Here is an 18,587-nt window from a genome sequence, read left to right on the forward strand (position 1 = left end):
TCGGACGTTTCCGCCGTCTGGTTCGGGGGTGTGACATCATCCAAAGGCAAAATCATGAGCCCTAAGTCCAATAAGCACTTATTATGACCAAAACTCAAACATGGGATCAAGAACACTCAAGCCAAGGCCTTTTTCTCACTAACTCAGAAGTGCATGACCATGAGAAAACCATATAAAGCTCTGGAGTTCCTAAAACTCCAAGAACATCTAAGAATGGGACCAAAACATCCAAAATGGGCTCAAACATCAAAAAAGAAACACAAAGGTCAAGATATGAACTTTATACCTCCAATAACTCAGAAATGTGGAGATGATGTTGGATCCAAGCTTGCTCCTTACTTCTTTGCACCAAGATGAAATTCTTTATTCTTCAAGTTTCACCAAAAGAAAACAATAATCTCAAGATCAAGCCACCAAGCTCATTTCAATGGAAGAGAGGCTAGGGTTTCGAAATGAAGGGATGGAGGCTGAAGAAGATGACCTAGAATGAGGGTTAAGATGCTTAAATATGGGAGAAACCCTAAAAATACGGCGGCTTTGGCCTGAACAGCTGCCATGTCGTGGCGGTCTTATGTCATGTCGTGGTGGCACCATAAAACACACATTCCTTTGAAACACGGCCACGTCGTGGGCATCCTTACACCACACCGTGGCACAAAGTTTTGTTCAAAATTTCATCTTTAGTCCTTGACAACAATAAGCTTAGCCAATTTAGAACATGGGTGTTACAATCCCCAAGCTTCTACCTTATCATTCAGATATGCACTCTAGCAAGAGGCTAGATGCTACGATGGCACTGATGATGGAGCAGTGATAGGTGGTGTTTGAAGCGGTGGTTTTCAGTTGGTGTTTGTGTGGGAGGGTGGTGTGGCGATGTGCATGTAGAGACGACGGCGAAGGTGCTGAGACGATGATTTGCAGGTGGTACGCATAAGATACATTTTATCCGGCGACCCCAATATCTCCGCCGACGAATGTGACCGGAGAATATATGTTTTTTCGACGACCCATCTCTTTAGAAGATGAACCGATGAAATATTGAAGTGTAACACCCAAAATCAGAAAGGCCAAGAAAGGAAAGAAAACCCTAAGTCAAAGGGGCAACTCGTCGAGTCCAGGGAGGAACTCGACGAGTCGGAGCGGGATCCGGGGGATCGATTAGGTGACCGACTCGGCGAGTCGGCAAGACGGACTCGGCGAGTCCGGTCTGAAGAAGGAAACCCTAAATCCGAGATTTTATGCACTATTTAAGCATCTCATTCTCCTTCTATTAGCCTCATTTGTAGCCCCCTTTGTCCAGAAGCTATTCCACGAAACCCTAGCGCTCTCTTTGAGTGTGTGAGCCATTGTTGAAGAGTTGGAGTATTCTTGAAGTCTAGAAGGAGAATAAGGAGTTGAGGGTTCAAGAGAAAGGCTGTGGATCCAGAAGATACATCTCTTTTGCTACTCATTTTGGTAACCAAGTTCCTTCCTTGTCTTGTTAATTGTTAGATCTTTTCATGTCCCTTTTTATGAGATTTTGGACCAAGTAAGAAGCATTTCGAGTTAGAGCTCAAATCTGAAGTTGCTACTTCAGATCCAAGTGTATTCTGGCCTAGAGAGCCATACAGTATCAGTCTTTGAGTTGATTGTAAAGCCTCTTTGTCTTAAACCCTAGTTTATAGTGTTTTGAGCTTAGATCTCCTTAGATACACGTAAAGTTTGCAACTTTACGTGAGGAATAGTCTTGGGAAGGATGGATCTATGAGTTGGAGCCCCTGCATGGCTCAAAAGCCACTGTATGGATTAAGAACTGAATAGACTCGGCGAGTCCTTCGAGTGGACTCGGCGAGTTGGATGAAGATAGGCAGGTACTCGACGAGTTTGAAGAACAACTCGACGAGTCTGTTGAAGATTGCCTTGGACTCGGCGAGTCTGTTCTTGGACTCGGCGAATCACGTCGCGAAACCCCAAACCCTTCGAGTTAAGACTCGGATCAGTGAGTTGAGTGGGGACTCAGTGAGTTGGACAGGACAAAACTCGGAAATCGGTAGACTCGGCGAGTCAGGGGTTGACTCGGCGAGTCGAGTCGCGAATGAAAGGATTCTGAGCACATGGACTCGGCGAGTCAGTAGGCAGACTTGGCGAGTAGGGTTGACCTGGAAGGTTGACTTTGACCAGGACTTTGACTTTGACCAGAGTAGACTTAGTTGACTTTCGAAGGACAGTTAGACTAAGTATGATGTTGATATTGGTAGCTCGGGGAGCTAGTGGAGCAGCAGTTTAGAGAAAGTTGGCAGATAGCAGTCAGAGGGTTATCAACAGCTTCAGCAGTTGAGGTGAGTTTCCCTTTGTGTGGATGGGTCTACGGCCACAATGCCGGCCCATGTAGCTATGAGCAGGAAGACCCGGGGGTTAGCCCTAGGCACTGTTTGCTAGTATGATATTCAGGACCAAGGTCCGATGTCGGGCGGGTGCCCAAGGAATGGTTTGCATGATAGAGTATACTTGTTGTCTGTGTGATACATGTATGTGCCTGGTAGGGAGGTGAGTGTGGGCGAGGTCCCGTATCTCACCAATAGCAGAGTATGGACGGTGTTCCATATCTCATTAGTAGCAGAGCGGGGGCGAGTCCCAAGTTAGGAAAGGAGTGAGTGTGGGCTAGGCCCGTATCTCACTACCAATGGGAGCGTGGACGGGGTTCCATGACTCATCAGTAGCAGGACCAGGGGCGAGGCCCAAGATAGGCGAGGCCTCAGAACAGGATTCAGTAGTATGTGCTCAGTTATGTGTTGTGATATGTTTATGTGTTAGTATATGTTAGCGGGCGGGGCCCAGAGACAGGCGAGGCCTAAAAGAAACAGATCTGTATCCGAGCGGGGCTCGAAGCCAGGCGGGGCCTGGAGCGGCGGGGCCGTGGTAGCGGGCGAGGCCCGAAGTAGCGGGTGTGGCCCAGTGTTTGCAGTATGTGATTATGTAGGGTATGTGGCAGGTTGGGGAACTCACTAAGCTTCGTGCTTATGGTTTTCAGTTTTGGTTTCAGGTACTTCCGGTAGCGAAGGGAAGAGCTCGGGGTGATCGCATGGCACACACCATAGATTAGACAGCCTGGGAATGTTTTACTCTGATAATGAGAATATGTTTTGGAATTTATACTCCGATTATGTTATGATTTGATAAAAGTGTTTTAAGTAACGTTTTATAAAAGAAATTTTTAGTCTTGAAAATTGGGTCGTTACAAGTTGGTATTAGAGCCTTGGTTTGAGGGATTCGGACATACTTTCGGGTGTGTCTGAACTCAAACTAAGGGATTGGTATAAAAGTTTTCAAAATGAAAAGTCAGTTTTGCAAAAAGAGTTTTGAGAAACGGAACAGTTTTAGAAAAGCGAAAAGAATTCAGAAAGAAAAGAACTTTGATAAGAGAAAGGGGTGTGGTGCCTGCAATCAACCGAGCTCAAGTAAGTACCCCAAAATACCCATACAAGTTTATGATTATCAGTTAGTAGGACAACATGCTAGATTAGGACTAAGGATCTAGGGAGGATGCCTTATGTGCCTGCTATATGTGCTTTGAGCTGCATGATAGTGTTGGTTAGACAGTAGTAGGGTAGCCTGTTTAGGTTATGCCTGAGTATATGAGGTTATGTTGCATGCTAATACAGATTCTTGATATGAGATTATGATTGCTTGCGTATGGTTTTTCCCTTGTCTGAATGCTGTTTGCTTTGTGCATTGTGGGATTCTGAGTGATGGGAGTTAGCCATTAGGTGAATACGTCACGTCACATGTGATCAGGGTTGAATAATCTTAGAGTGGTGGATTTGGCCCTACTGCGCAGCTCTCGTTTGAGTCTAACCGTTGTAGGGACGAGTCTTTTACTCGAAGGATTATTCGAGCCTCGTCACATGTGATGGTATTCAAGTGATGGCTAATTGGCATCACAAGGAGGCCTTCAGCAGCTGAGGACTAGTTGAGTTGAGTCAAAGGTTTCCCTAGGGTAAGCCTAGGATGAGATAGTGCTGGGAGCAATAGTAGTAGCGAAAGGGACCTGGTGGAGTCAAAGCAGTTCTTGAGGAAAGTACGGATAGATGTGGAAGGTAGTATGGGTCCGTACTACTGAAAGCAGAGGATCCGTACTCAATTCGAGAAAGGCCGAGATGAGACCGGGAAACTTGTAGTGTGTGTGTATGATCCCTCAGCAGTGATGAGTATTCTGATAGTTATCGTGATATGTTTTTCAGCATGGTGACATTGCGAGAGAGACCAGTGGGCGGATCAGGCGCCGAAGAGGGATCAGGCTCGGGTTCAGGGACCGAGCAGCTCGAGGAGCGTATGAGAGAGCTTATATCAGCAGAGGTTACGCGTAGCATACTAGATCAGACTCCTGTGATCTTTGGCACGGTCAAGGAGGGTATACTGGAGATTTTGGATGAGAGGCTGGGAGCCTTCCGTACAGAGATGATGGCTTTGATGGGAGCTCGTACTTTGACATTCCGAGAGTTTAGAGCTTGCGGAGCGCCAGACTATCGCTAGCAGCAGGTGGTTGGCCGATGTTGCCAATGCTTTTCGTACGAGCCGGTGTCCCGAGGGGGACAAGGTCAGACTCGCCTCCTGTCTTCTGAAGGACAGATCGGAGGATTGGTGGGAGGAGGTTGGTCACGCCATGGGTGACGATGCCGCGTTGGACGCGATGACCTGGAGCGATTTCTCGGCCAGGTTCAGGGCTGAGTTTTCGCCGATTATTGAGGTACAACAGCTAGCACGAGAGTTTCAGGATTTGACGCAGACTACTGAGACTGTGGCGGAGATCACCGCCAAGTTTAGGGAGAGGGCCCTTCTTGTTCCGCAGTATGTCGCGGGCGAGGAGATGAAGAAGGCCCGATATCACGAGATGTTGAGGGCTGACATCAGGGAGTTCGTGAGTAGGTCCGGCTGTAAGACGCTGGAAGATATGATTTCTCGGGCCAGGGAGAGGGAGATCGATTTGGAGCAGATCCGGAAGAGGAAGTCGGATGAGGTTCAGACAGCCACAGGATCGGGCAAAAGGCCCAAGGGGTCGGACTCGAGATCGAGGGATTATCAGGACCGCAGCCGATGCGGGAAGTGTGGCAGGACGCACGGGGGTGCGTGCAGGAGTGGGAGTGGTGGTGAGTCTGGCTGCTTCAAGTGCGGCCGGACTGGTCATTTTAGCCGAGATTGTACTGCGACCACCACTCAGGGATCCGACCTGATATGTTTTCACTGCAATCAGCGTGGCCACAAGAAGGCCCAGTGCCCCAGTTTGCTTTCGGCAGGACGAGTGATACCACCTGCCCCTGCGACATTGAGGATCATGGATGGCCGTCAGGGTCGAGCAGAGGCGCCTGCGGTAGGGGCAGGGCTTTTCAGATGTCTACCATGGAGACACGAGCAGCACCGGACGATGCAGGTGCGTATCTTTTATTTCATTGTTGACTTTTATTCATGATTATATTGTTATGGTTCTGCATCGTTATTGGTACGAATATTTTAGAATAGGGTGGCCTGCTTGTGAGTAAGAAATATGCCATCTGCATACCGAGGACTTGAGAATGATAGTTGAAGGATGTTCCTTCCTAGAGCAGGTTGCTTAGGGTGCAGTAACTGTAGCATGTTTATGTGGGGCTCGGAGGTGTCCCGCTAGTTTTTGGGAGGTGCTGTTGAGGAATAGATTGGTTAGATCCCATAGCTATGACAAGTTCGGGCTTTACAGCGGATTGATTGCGGAATGGTGGTAAGAGTTGGAAATTCTTGCCAAAGCTTTGAGCAGTGAGGTATAAGCAGGATCAAAGTGGGGGAGAACCCTCCTAGTATACAAAGGTAAGAGCATGCAGATCCAGAATGAGTACGTGACCACCGAGAAGAAAGGAAAGTAGTACAGCGATTGATGGATTGAGGAGTTCAGGATTGGGAGTTTAAGGAACTTCCCAATAGTTAGTTCATGTAATCGAGATGGTTGGCAGCTGGTTGAGAATCCAGGTTGGAGGACCACTTATAGGACTCTAGTGAGTCGGAATGAGAATCTTGAGAACGGTTAGCAAGAGATGCTTCCGTGTTAGTAGTCAGTGGAAAAGACGGCATGCGATGCATGGTAGAACGACCGGAGAGCCGCAACACTTGCTTCTGCAGCAGCCATCAGTTTGGAAAGTGTTGTGAGACTACGGGGATAGCCATAGCATTCACTAGTAGCCAGTAGTATGGAAAGTGTTGTAAGACTACGGAGATAGCCGTAGCATTCACAAGCGGCCAGTTAGCAAGGAAGGCGTTGTAAGACTACGGGTAAGCCGTAGCTTTCCCTAGCAGCTTAGTAGTAGAGATCGGGCGGAGGCCCGTATTTTCCAGTTAGCGGAGTTTAGGCGAGACCCTTACCTCCTAGTGATCGCGGTAGAGATCAGGAATGGGTAGTTGATAAGAGTAGTATGGAGCTAGCCTGCGTAGCCCTAGAGAGGTGAGACCTTGGGAGAGGCCGCTCCAGGATGTAGCTGGGTGAGACCCGTGGGCGAGGCCCGTATGCTGGGAGCAGTATAGGTGGGACCTAGGAGCAGGGTTGCTCAGTAGTATGGTTGGGTGAGACCCGTGGGCGAGGCCCGTGCGAGAGTCGTTAGGCAAGTGAGACTAGAGGAATAGACCACGTGAGGTTATAGACAGGTGAGACCCGTGGGTGAGGCCCGTGAGCTTATAGCAGCGCAGGTGAGACCTGGTAGGGACCGTAGTGTCAAGATAGGGGATCGAGGATCCCAGGACCTGTAGTGCCATGGTGGCAGAATAGATAGAACAGTTATAGATAGTCGAGGTATATTCAGAAGTCGCTGGGAGCGACTAGGAGATTGCGTTGGGGTGTAGTAATCGGTGGGGGTCCGGTCAACCCAGATATTTGTAGGTTAGTTGGACCAGGGTGGTCTCAGTGCATCCGGTAGGCGAATAAGGGGCAACATAATTTCCAGAAAGGGATAGTAACGATAAAGAGAAGTAAACCTGAGAGGTTCAGAGTAGGTACTCGGGGAGTACCATAAGGATTGTTAGATGAGTAAGTTGTGTTCACAGGATGGTCAGGGTGAGGGTGAACACGAGAATATTATCCGCAAGGTTAATGATAGTCAGAATGGTCAGGCGAAAGGCCAGCAGAGGTAGCCAGTGGGTGTTAGGTTCTCCAGACAGAGTGTTGGAGGCAGAACATAGGTCAGTTGGCCATAGCGAACTTTGAGGACGAAGTTTAGTTTAAGTGGGGGAGAGTTGTAACACCCAAAATCAGAAAGGCCAAGAAAGAAAAGAAAACCCTAAGTCAAAGGGGCAACTCGTCGAGTCCAGGGAGGAACTCGACGAGTCGGAGCGGGATCCGGGGGATCGATTAGGTGACCGACTCGGCGAGTCGGCAAGACGGACTCGGCGAGTCCGGTCTGAAGAAGGAAACCCTAAATCCGAGATTTTATGCACTATTTAAGCATCTCATTCTCCTTCTATTAGCCTCATTTGTAGCCCCCTTTGTCCAGAAGCTATTCCACGAAACCCTAGTGCTCTCTTTGAGTGTGTGAGCCATTGTTGAAGAGTTGGAGTATTCTTGAAGTCTAGAAGGAGAAGAAGGAGTTGAGGGTTCAAGAGAAAGGCTGTGGATCCAGAAGATACATCTCTTTTGCTACTCATTTTGGTAACCAAGTTCCTTCCTTGTCTTGTTAATTGTTAGATCTTTTCATGTCCCTTTTTATGAGATTTTGGACCAAGTAAGAAGCATTTCGAGTTAGAGCTCAAATCTGAAGTTGCTACTTCAGATCCAAGTGTATTCTGGCCTAGAGAGCCATAAAGTATCAGTCTTTGAGTTGATTGTAAAGCCTCTTTGTCTTAAACCCTAGTTTATAGTGTTTTGAGCTTAGATCTCCTTAGATACACGTAAAGTTTGCAACTTTACGTGAGGAATAGTCTTGGGAAGGATGGATCTATGAGCTGGAGCCCCTGCATGGCTCAAAAGCCAATGTATGGATTAAGAACTGAATAGACTCGGCGAGTCCTTCGAGTGGACTCGGCGAGTTGGATGAAGATAGGCAGGTACTCGACGAGTTTGAAGAACAACTCGACGCGTCTGTTGAAGATTGCCTTGGACTCGGCGAGTCTGTTCTTGGACTCGTCGAATCACGTCGCGAAACCCCAAACCCTTCGAGTTAAGACTCGGATCAGTGAGTTGAGTGGGGACTCAGTGAGTTGGACAGGACAAAACTCGGAAATCGGTAGACTCGGCGAGTCAGGGGTTGACTCGGCGAGTCGAGTCGCGAATGAAAGGATTCTGAGCACATGGACTCGGCGAGTCAGTAGGCAGACTCGGCGAGTAGGGTTGACCTGGAAGGTTGACTTTGACCAGGACTTTGACTTTGACCAGAGTAGACTTAGTTGACTTTCGAAGGACAGTTAGACTAAGTATGATGTTGATATTGGTAGCTCGGGGAGCTAGTGGAGCAGCAGTTTAGAGAAAGTTGGCAGATAGCAGTCAGAGGGTTATCAGCAACTTCAGCAGTTGAGGTGAGTTTCCCTTTGTGTGGATGGGTCTACGGCCACAATGCCGGCCCATGTAGCTATGAGCAGGAAGACCCGGGGGTTAGCCCTAGGCACTGTTTGCTAGTATGATATTCAGGACCAAGGTCCGATGTCGAGCGGGTGCCCAAGGAATGGTTTGCATGATAGAGTATACTTGTTGTCTGTGTGATACATGTATGGGCCTGGTAGGGAGGTGAGTGTGGGCGAGGTCCCGTATCTCACCAATAGCAGAGTATGGACGGTGTTCCATATCTCATTAGTAGCAGAGCGGGGGCGAGTCCCAAGTTAGGAAAGGAGTGAGTGTGGGCTAGGCCCGTATCTCACTACCAGTGGGAGCGTGGACGGGGTTCCATGACTCATCAGTAGCAGGACCAGGGGCGAGGCCCAAGATAGGCGAGGCCTTAGAACAGGATTCAGTAGTATGTGCTCAGTTATGTGTTGTGATATGTTTATGTGTTAGTATATGTTAGCGGGAGGGGCCCAGAGACAGGCGAGGCCTAAAAGAAACAGATCTGTATCCGAGCGGGGCTTGAAGCCAGGCGGGGCCTGGAGCGGCGGGGCCGTGGTAGCGGGCGAGGCCCGAAGTAGCGGGCGTGGCCCAGTATTTGCAGTATGTGATTATGTAGGGTATGTGGCAGGTTGGGGAACTCACTAAGCTTCGTGCTTATGGTTTTCAGTTTTGGTTTCAGGTACTTCCGGTAGCGGAGGGAAGAGCTCGGGGTGATCGCATGGCACACACCATAGATTAGACAGCCTGGAAATGTTTTACTCTAATAATGAGAATATGTTTTGGAATTTATACTCCGATTATGTTATGATTTGATAAAAGTGTTTTAAGTAACGTTTTATAAAAGAAATTTTTAGTCTTGAAAATTGGGTCGTTACATGAAGGGTGGGGGTGGATTAGGGTACAGGATAAATGTTTGTGGTGGTGAGCCTATTTTTTGTTTTTTTTCTTTATTTTCTATTTTTCTTTTAAATTGTTAATAACAAACAAATCAAAAAATATATTAAAAAAGAAATAGAAAGGATAAAATTGTCATTTTATGTTCATCAAGGATGGTCCGAGTGAGAAAAAACATTGTAGGGATGGTCCGGATTAATTTTTGAAAATAAAGACTAAACGTGCAATATGACACTTGGACGAGGGAAGAATCATGTGATTTACTCTCAATACAGTTTTTGTTGTTCCAAAAAAGAATGATCTAAAAAACATAATTCTATATTTCTCAACCCTCGTCGCCAAGCCAACCTACATACAATTTCTTCGGCTAACCCATTACACAATTTCCTAGCTTTAAATATTAGTCGAGTTGACTAGGTAAGAGAGTGTTCCTTCTTCTTATATGCATTAACATAGATGGTATTTTAGGGCTTGGTTGAGGTTGTATTTATTTTCCCTTTTGATTTCATAATGATTATAATATGGGTTTAATTTTCCGTTTGTCGTCGATTTTCGTAAATTCCCGGTCGACTCAAACATCCAATTGGGGAAATCAGTCAATGTGTGTATATACTTACTAGATGTGTGCCCGTGCAGAGCGGCGATGATACATAGCTCTTTTGGCGAATAGTTTTTCTTGCGGGGAAATAATTATTAGATTTTATTATTAGTGAATATGTAATAAAAAATTATCACTTTCAAATAAAATATTTATGTTTAGACCTTATATTTATATTGACTGTTTATATTATTGATATAAATTAATTAATATCGATGTCTAATTTAAGAAATATAAATTAATTTATATTCAAGAATTTAATATTTTAAAATTATCATTTTGCTCCAAATTAAATTTCTTAATAATCTTCATTAATTAAAGTCTTCAAGGCCAAGTATTAATGATTTATTTATACATAAATGATTTGTACAAATAAACTTTGTAACTTGTAACTCTTAAAATTCAAGATATAACTAATATGTTTTATAATATAGTATAATAATATAATATAAGATATAGACATATTTATGTGTGTTAATGTATACATCTCCGTGTATATTCATATGAATGTACGCATATTCCGATATCTCCATTTTTATGTGTACCTAACTGTTTGATAAAAATTCCCACTGGGATTTATCTTCTAGCGTTACTTTAATATTTTTAGTGTGAAAGAAACTACATAATGTAGAACTGAAATATGATAACCTATTCTTCCATGTCCACAATTAGTAGCTTTATCATGGGAGTTGGAGGATGACGCGAAGAGTAAGGCCTGTAAGGTGATGATGAAGATGCCGTTCATTGTAAGAACTATTTGGAATCGAAAAGAAAGCGATATTTGTAAATTAAGATCAAAAAATTATGTGGTTTTCTTACCTGAATAAGATGAAGTAAATATCGAGAGGTGTTGTTGTCCATCACTATCACATTTTGAATAATTGGAGAAATTTACCTTTATTTTCTCCACAAAAAAAAAAAAGAACCAAGAAAAGCAGGTACATTCATAATTCATGCTAAAATATTTGACTAACGTTTGACCAAGAAGTAAATAATCATAATATTGTAAATGTATGGTTTCTGTCAAGTATCAGTTAAAAAGATTTTAAATTCATGAAATTAAAACATTGCTAATGTTAAAAACACATTTCAAACAATTACCCAACCTCATTGACCCATCCGTTTGTTTTGTTTTTTTAGAACAACTATTATATAAAACAGCTAGTCTGGAGCTAGCAAAAATACAAGAAGAAGCTAACAAGATAACATTGTTAAAAAAGATGATAAAACAATAATATCTGATTTTATTAAAAAGGTATTTTATTTTAAGCCCATTATAATAGATGTTAATACAAGAAACAAATTTTACTTCATATATAATAAAGTTAAAAATAGAGCAAACATCATTAATAATTAACATCAATATCATTTTGAAGTTATCTTTTTGATGCTGTTGGTTATTAGATAATGGTGGATATCTTTTTTGTTATAACAATTCAAATAGATTAAGTTAAAACTTAAAACATTGAAATGATAAGCGAATAAAGTTGAAATTAACTAAGCATATGATAGAACTTGATAGTTTTATGTAAATAAAACGGATGTACATGAAAGATAGGCTATTTACACCCCGGCATTTTTTTTTTCAAGCACACCAATATTGACTTTGAAAACTAAGAGCAGTTTAGAGGAAAAGACGTTAGAAGAGATGAATTAGATTTGGCAGGTGGAATGATATATTTGTTTTTATCCAAAAAAGCAAAAAGAAGTAACAAAAAGAAAGAGATGAATATGGTTGGTGGAATGATATATTTGTTTTTATCCAAAAAAGCAAAAAGAAGGAACAAAAAGAAAATTTCCACTTCATAGCAAGTATCGTTGAACTATGTTAAAGTAATGAAATTTTAAAAAAAGGGAATTCTATTTACACGATAGAAATTTTATATACTCCACCTTTTATTATATTATGAACTAGAAATTGGCCTATTTCTGCTTCGCAGGGACGTAAGTATGTTCTTGTTGTCGATAGTGGGTTTTGTTTATTATTATAATACCCTACTTCCGTTTCTTTGTATTATAGCATTATACTTTGAGAATATACGTGATTATATTTTGCAACGTTCATTCGAATACAAAGAATCCCGGTACAATTACAATGTTGTAATAGGAAAAAAAAAATAAGATCTACCTCTTTTAATAAAAACAAACCTTAAGCTGTCAAATACTCAAATGTCCATTTTTTTACACCCCTGCATTGCCACGTAACAGCTTCTTCTACACCTATTCCTCTGTTTCCCGCCTATTCTTTCAACTTCAACCAAGATTTGTTCCTGAAAAACATCCATTAAATGTAGAAATTAATACATAATCTCATAAAGTCAGCATAATATGAAGGTTATTATTTCAAATGGAATCGAATTAGACAAATATTATGCAATAAATAAGGCAATGTAATATTTTCAAAAAATATAAAAAGATGAATCAAATACTTATTAGTTACATTTTTATATACCTTAAAAGTTAGTCCATTATTTCAACATTCTTATGTGTTGATTTTCTGGCGTCCGTAGCCGACCAGCCTCCGTTAAGTTTCTCCCATCGTTTTGAATAGTAATTAATTTTCTACATTTCAACTTATCTGCCATTGAGTAATTACACTAATCTGACATATGTGTGTATGTGTGTTTCTGTGTTTGTCTAGATAACAGAAAGGGGCATAATTTAATCAGGCATGTACGTATGTGTGTTTCTTTTGTTGCTCTTCTGTTGTACCATGTAGAGATCTTGTATATGCACGTGGCCCTTATTTTTGTTAATTTCGTTAACCCGTTGTATACTTTTGCTGCATGAATTTCGGCTAAATATGCCCCTCTATAAACTATTAAGGTTATGTTTGGTGCGCCACAGCTAGCAGATAAGCTGACTTATTTTTCGAGCTTTTTTAAGGTGTCATGTTTGGCAAGACAAAAATAGTTTAAAAGCTAGCTTTTTGAAAAGCTAATTGGACTAGCTTTTCAGGAGTTTTTTTTTTTTTTTTTTTTTCAAATATACCCTTAATTAATTATAAACATCATATTTTTCTCAATGACCTTTTATGTCATTTTATATCTTTCAGTTAGCTTATCAGCTAGTTTTTACCAAACGTCATTTTTTATCAACTAGCTTATAAGCTAGCAGTTAGCTCTTCAGTTAGAAGCTAGCTATCAGCTATAGTATGTCAAACATAGCCTAAAACTGGTAAAAATGATAATAGAACATTCAATAGTTACTAAAAACTGGCCAAAATATACAACAAACTTTTAAAAATAAGCATAAAATAGCTATTTACTTGCCAAAAATATGATTTTTGCATAATTTCTTAGTAGTTTCCAGAAAAAAAAACAACAAAAAAAACTTTTAAACATCTGGAAAAATAGCAATGTATTTTCATAAAAATCATATTTGTGCATATTTAACAACAAAAACATATGCAGATGATTAAAATTTCTTGCTAAAATGTAGTTTTGATTTTTCTGCATATATTACATCTACTTCCCAAAAAGGCAAACCACAAAATAAATTTACAAAATATTTAGTAAATAACATTGTACTTTCGGAAAATCTAATCCATATTTTCTAACAAATAGATATGAAAATAGTTGAATTGAAATCATTTATGAAAAGTTTGTGAACAAGGACCATTAATGTAAACTTAGTAAAATAGGGACCATACCTGTAAAATTAACTATTTTATCTTAATTTCCCTTTGAATATCATAAAAATGTGTAACATTTGTATTCTGGTACGTAGTTTAATTTGGCTTTATTTTGCTTAGTTCATTGAATCTGAAAAACTAAAATACTAGGCTTTTACCCAGGAGTGTCACAGGGCCTTTTATGGGGCGCGAGGCGCCCAACCCACGGGTTAAACATCTCTTTTAGGGTTTTGGGACTATTTAATGGTCACTAACCCCTAAGGTTTGATCATTCTCAGCCTCCACCCCCTTAGATCGATTTTTCAAAAACCCTAACCTTCTATCTTTTGTTTTTGAGCTTTTTGTGATCTTATTTCTCCAAAGTGTGCACAAAATGGAAGTCCACGAACAAAATGGTATCGGATTTTAACACTTTGTTTAATAACTTTAGCCACAATTGGCAAAATAATGAAGATAATGATGAAACTGAGGTAGATTACATCATGTTAAGCAAAGCTCTTCAAATTTTCAAATCAAAAAACAAAAAAGCTTTTAAGTATTTGAAGTTTTGAAATGTTGCCAAGGAGTACAAAAAATAGGTTGCAACGCAACACTATTTTTATTTTTAGTATCAATGTTTTATTTTAATGCTATGTTTTAGTTTAATATAATGTTAGGTTTTAATTTTATAACGTTTTAATTTAATTTAATGTTTTATTTTAATATCTTATTTTCATATATTATTTTAATTTAATACAATATTATTTTTTAAATTTTACTTTAGATAATAACTTGTGATAGCAAATCAATCCCTGCAAATGACCAAAAAAAAAGTATGATAATTTAATCCGTGGCAAAAAAAACCTAATGGCAAAAATGATAACTTATCATAGCAAATCTGTACTCAACTTTTTAAACCTTATTCAAATTTTTTTAGGAAACCACGTGGATGAAAAGCAGATAGCAAATTGAGACCCGACCGAACTTCAAATGGGCCTATTATTTTTATTTTCCAAGACGCGTATTTTCACCTTTTCATGGTGGAAATAGAACTCCACGCCATTATTATTTTATTTTCCCATTTTCATCACCTTCACTAAGCACAATTTAATTTCAACTCCAGTTTCAATAATTTATCAATGGGTGCCGGTAGAAAGCTTCACGGTGAGATCGATCGAGTTCTAAAGAAAGTTCAAGAAAGTGTTGATGTTTTCGACAGCATATGGAACAAGGTATGCGTAAATTTATATATTTTTCTTTGAATTATTGACGTTTCTGGTTGTTTTTGTTTAATCTGAATGCTGAAAGTTTAATTTTCGCAAGTTTGAATTTTTGTATTTAGGTTTACAATACTGAAAATGCCAATCAAAAGGAGAAGTTTGAAGCCGGCTTGAAAAAGGAGATTAAGAAACTTAAAAGATTCAGAGATCAGATTAACACATGGATACATTTCAGCGAGATCAAGGATAAGCAGGTCATTTAAGTTCCCCCTTTGTATTTATTTGTTCTTGCACTTGACTTGTGATGACCACCGTTCCTTGCGTCACAAGTATGTATTCTTCGATTTCGGCCAACTCTATATTTTATTGTTATTATTTTTTTTTTTCATTTCTAAGATGAAGAAATTGCAGATGGCATTTGGCCATCTGTGGTTTACTCTTATCTCGGCTTCGGTTTCGTGGTCTGGGTGTTTTTCTATTTCTTTTAATCCAATGTAAGTTTAACTATGGTATTATAGCCTAAAAGCATACATGCTACTAGTACAATGTTTTAGGGTTTAAATATAATGGTTTAATCTAGTTTAAGGTTCTATGCTAAAACTAAGATGTCTATTTCTTGTTTCATCTACTTCATTATTCCTTATTGACATGGTTAGTTCCTCCTATATATGAGCAGGCTCTGATGGATGCTTGCAAGATTATTGAGCGAGAAATGGAACGATTCAGGATTTTTGAAGAGACAAAGACAATCTCTTTCTCTAAGGAAGGAGTGGGACAGCAGCCTAAAACGGTAGCTATGGCATCTCTTTTTGCATATGATACAGAAACTTGGCATACATAGAAATCACCTTTTTTCATTGTAAACTTTATCTCTTGTAGGATCCAGCCAAGTCAGAGACTAGAGATTGGTTGAACAATACGGTATGAAACTATGCTACTGATTGTCGTATGTGGTTTTAAATTAAGCAAATTAACTGCTTAAAATGGTCAAAATTGAGAGGAGTCACTTCGATTGGAACAAAGTTATTTTATTTTTTATTTTTTTATTTTAATCTAGAATTTGAAATTAAATGTCCAATGACTTGGATGATGGAAGAGATGGAAAAGTTCGTCACTATTTCATGACCTTAACGATAAATTTTAAGACAATGTCTTTCACTCATCCTATAATGGCACTTATTAACAACAATGTCACAAGAATGTATATCTTATTTAAAAATGGGAGGTGTTATGTTTAGAAATTCGGTAAACATATAAACAGATTTCCATCCTGTTTGGTGGTTGATCAACTAAAATAGAGCGAATACTTAGTTTTGTTAGGTTTGTGGATCGATTTCATGTTTTGTTTATCCCATTTCAATGAGATTGAAGACACATCCAATTCAGAAGACGGCATGCTCCATCGAAACATTTATTTCGATATATGGAATTCTACTTTTAATTTCATATTTACCACCTTACTTGATGCTCATCCTGATCTCCTTTATATTGATCGGGTCTACAGTGCTTCCATTGGTCGAAAATATTTGTTGCTACAAACACTTGTGGATAGTTGTGATATTCACTTCAGCATATTAATATTCCTTCAAATGTGAAACCTACGATATATTTGACACTCCTTAAGCTTACTCTGTGGGACAGATTGAATACAGAGTTAATATATGCTAATTGCCCTTAACTATAAATCCACTATGCAGGATGACCTTGTTGATGCAATTTTTAATCCTATTGAAGACCTCTTTGGACTTCAGGATGTCGCGTACTTGAACATTCCTCTACAAAAATTAGTTATGGAAACTAACAACTTCAGTAAAGAATACGTGATTGCGAAGGGTGGATTTGGGTTGGTGTACAAAGCCGAAAGTGAACATGGCACTATTGCAGTAAAGAAGTTGGATCCTAGGTTTGGGCAAGGAGAGCGTGAATTCATGATGGAGATTGCAATGCTTTCAGCTTATACACATAAAAATCTCGTCTCTCTTGTTGGATTTTGCAACGAGGGTGATGAGAAAATTCTTGTTTATAAGTATGAAAGTAATGGGAGTCTCGACCAACACTTACATAGGGAAGATCTAACCTGGATCCAACGTCTTCGAATTTGCTTAGATGTTGCCCAAGGGTTAAAGTACCTTCATGATGATATTGGAACACAGCATAGAATTCTCCATCGTGACCTGAAGAGCGCAAACATCCTATTAGATGAGAATTTCAGAGCTAAGATTTCCGATTTTGGGTTGTCTAAAATAGCTCTTGCAAATGTGCCGTGTACGATTCTTATCTCTGAAGTTTGTGGCACACCAGGATATTGTGATCCAGAATACTATAAACGTGGTATTCTTACACAAAAATCTGATGTTTACTCTTTTGGGGTAGTGATGTTTGAAGTCTTGTGTGGAAAGCTGGTAGGTGTTTCAAAGCATCTTGATGAGCCTTTTTCAGCAGAATTACCCCAAAGACATTACGAAAAGGGAACCTTAGATAAGATCATTGATTCCAATCTACGAAATCAAATGAGCTCCGCTTCCTTGAATATATTTTCAGCCATTGCTCATCAATGCTTGAAGTGTCGTGGACGAGATCGCCCAAGAATGAATTTGGTTGTGAAAGAACTAGAGAAAGCTTTGGTTTACCAACAAGTTCTTTTCCTGGAATAAGGTTTCACATTCTTAGCGTTTATCACCTTTTTTCTCTTTCATAATAATGCTTATTGTCAACATCAAATTTTATTTTGTGGCTCATTCATCTAAACTTGATATTTTTATTTGTTTGCTTTTGTAGGCATCAAGTGGATTTTGTGTTGGAAGTTGCCTTAACTCTGGATGGATGATCACCCGAGACCTACACTTGTAAAGGGAAAACAAGATCAGCTTGTTTGGCGGCTGTATGAGGTAGCTAGTTCTGTTCTGAGCTAGTTCCATATGGGATGATATAACTGTAGAGCGTCTGAAAGTTCAAATAGCCAAAGTGATTGGTATAGTCGGTGTATATACTACCGCGGTATGCCTTCCAATTATGGCTTGTTATTCTGAGGAAATTGCAGATACAGATAGGATGCACATGTAGCGACATTAACACCAGCTATATATCTTATGCTCTTTGCAATGCTTGCCCATAACATCTTTTATTTATTGTGGATCTTCAACGTGAGATGGAGTGAATCTATTGTTGATGATCGATAATGGAGACCTGATGACGTTGGAGTAGAATTGATCGAAGATATTGAGGATCTGAGACGTTGAAACATAATTTTTTGATGATGATGGAGATATGATGATGCTGAAACAAAATCGATCGATCGGTTAAGATGTGATGCTCAATTATGATGGTATGATATTGAAGATATTAGATTGTTGATGATCGGTGGATATAAGATCTGATATATACTCAACAATTGAGATTTTAGGAAGTCATATATTATTGTGATTAATAACTACAATTACTTATTTTCCTTTTAATTAGTAACTACAATTATTTATTTAGGAAGTCATATACTATTGTTAGAGAAAATTACAAAAATGGTCCATGTGGTATGGCATAATAGGCATCTATAGTCCAACTTCAGTAAAATGGACAAACTTGGTCCTTGTGTTATTTGGATATTATAAACTTGGTCCCTAATCCGTTAACTCTAACTGCAGAGCCCATTAAGTACAGTAAAATTACCTTTATACCCTCATCTTTTTTTATTCATATTTTTGTCTTTTATTAAGATATCCTATAGTTACAAGAATG

At 40.0% G+C, this 18,587-nt stretch overlaps 1 protein-coding gene across 1 annotated transcript; it reads left to right on the forward strand.

The window, feature by feature from the left end:
• Positions 1–14,686: 14,686 nt before the first annotated feature.
• LOC145129149 (putative serine/threonine-protein kinase PBL28) lies at positions 14,687–18,310 on the forward strand. Its single transcript, XM_079063886.1, has 6 exons — positions 14,687–14,867; positions 14,978–15,109; positions 15,532–15,645; positions 15,735–15,776; positions 16,553–17,510; positions 17,634–18,310. The coding sequence occupies exons 1-5, from the start codon at positions 14,775–14,777 to the stop codon at positions 17,507–17,509; spliced, it is 1,338 nt and encodes a 445-aa protein (XP_078920012.1). The 5' UTR covers positions 14,687–14,774; the 3' UTR covers position 17,510; positions 17,634–18,310.
• The last annotated feature ends 277 nt before the right edge of the window (positions 18,311–18,587 follow it).

This window comes from Lactuca virosa, chromosome 8 (genome assembly GCF_052849685.1).
Source record: "Lactuca virosa cultivar CGN04683 chromosome 8, Lactuca_virosa_CGN04683_v6, whole genome shotgun sequence".
NCBI lineage: Eukaryota > Viridiplantae > Streptophyta > Magnoliopsida > Asterales > Asteraceae > Lactuca > Lactuca virosa.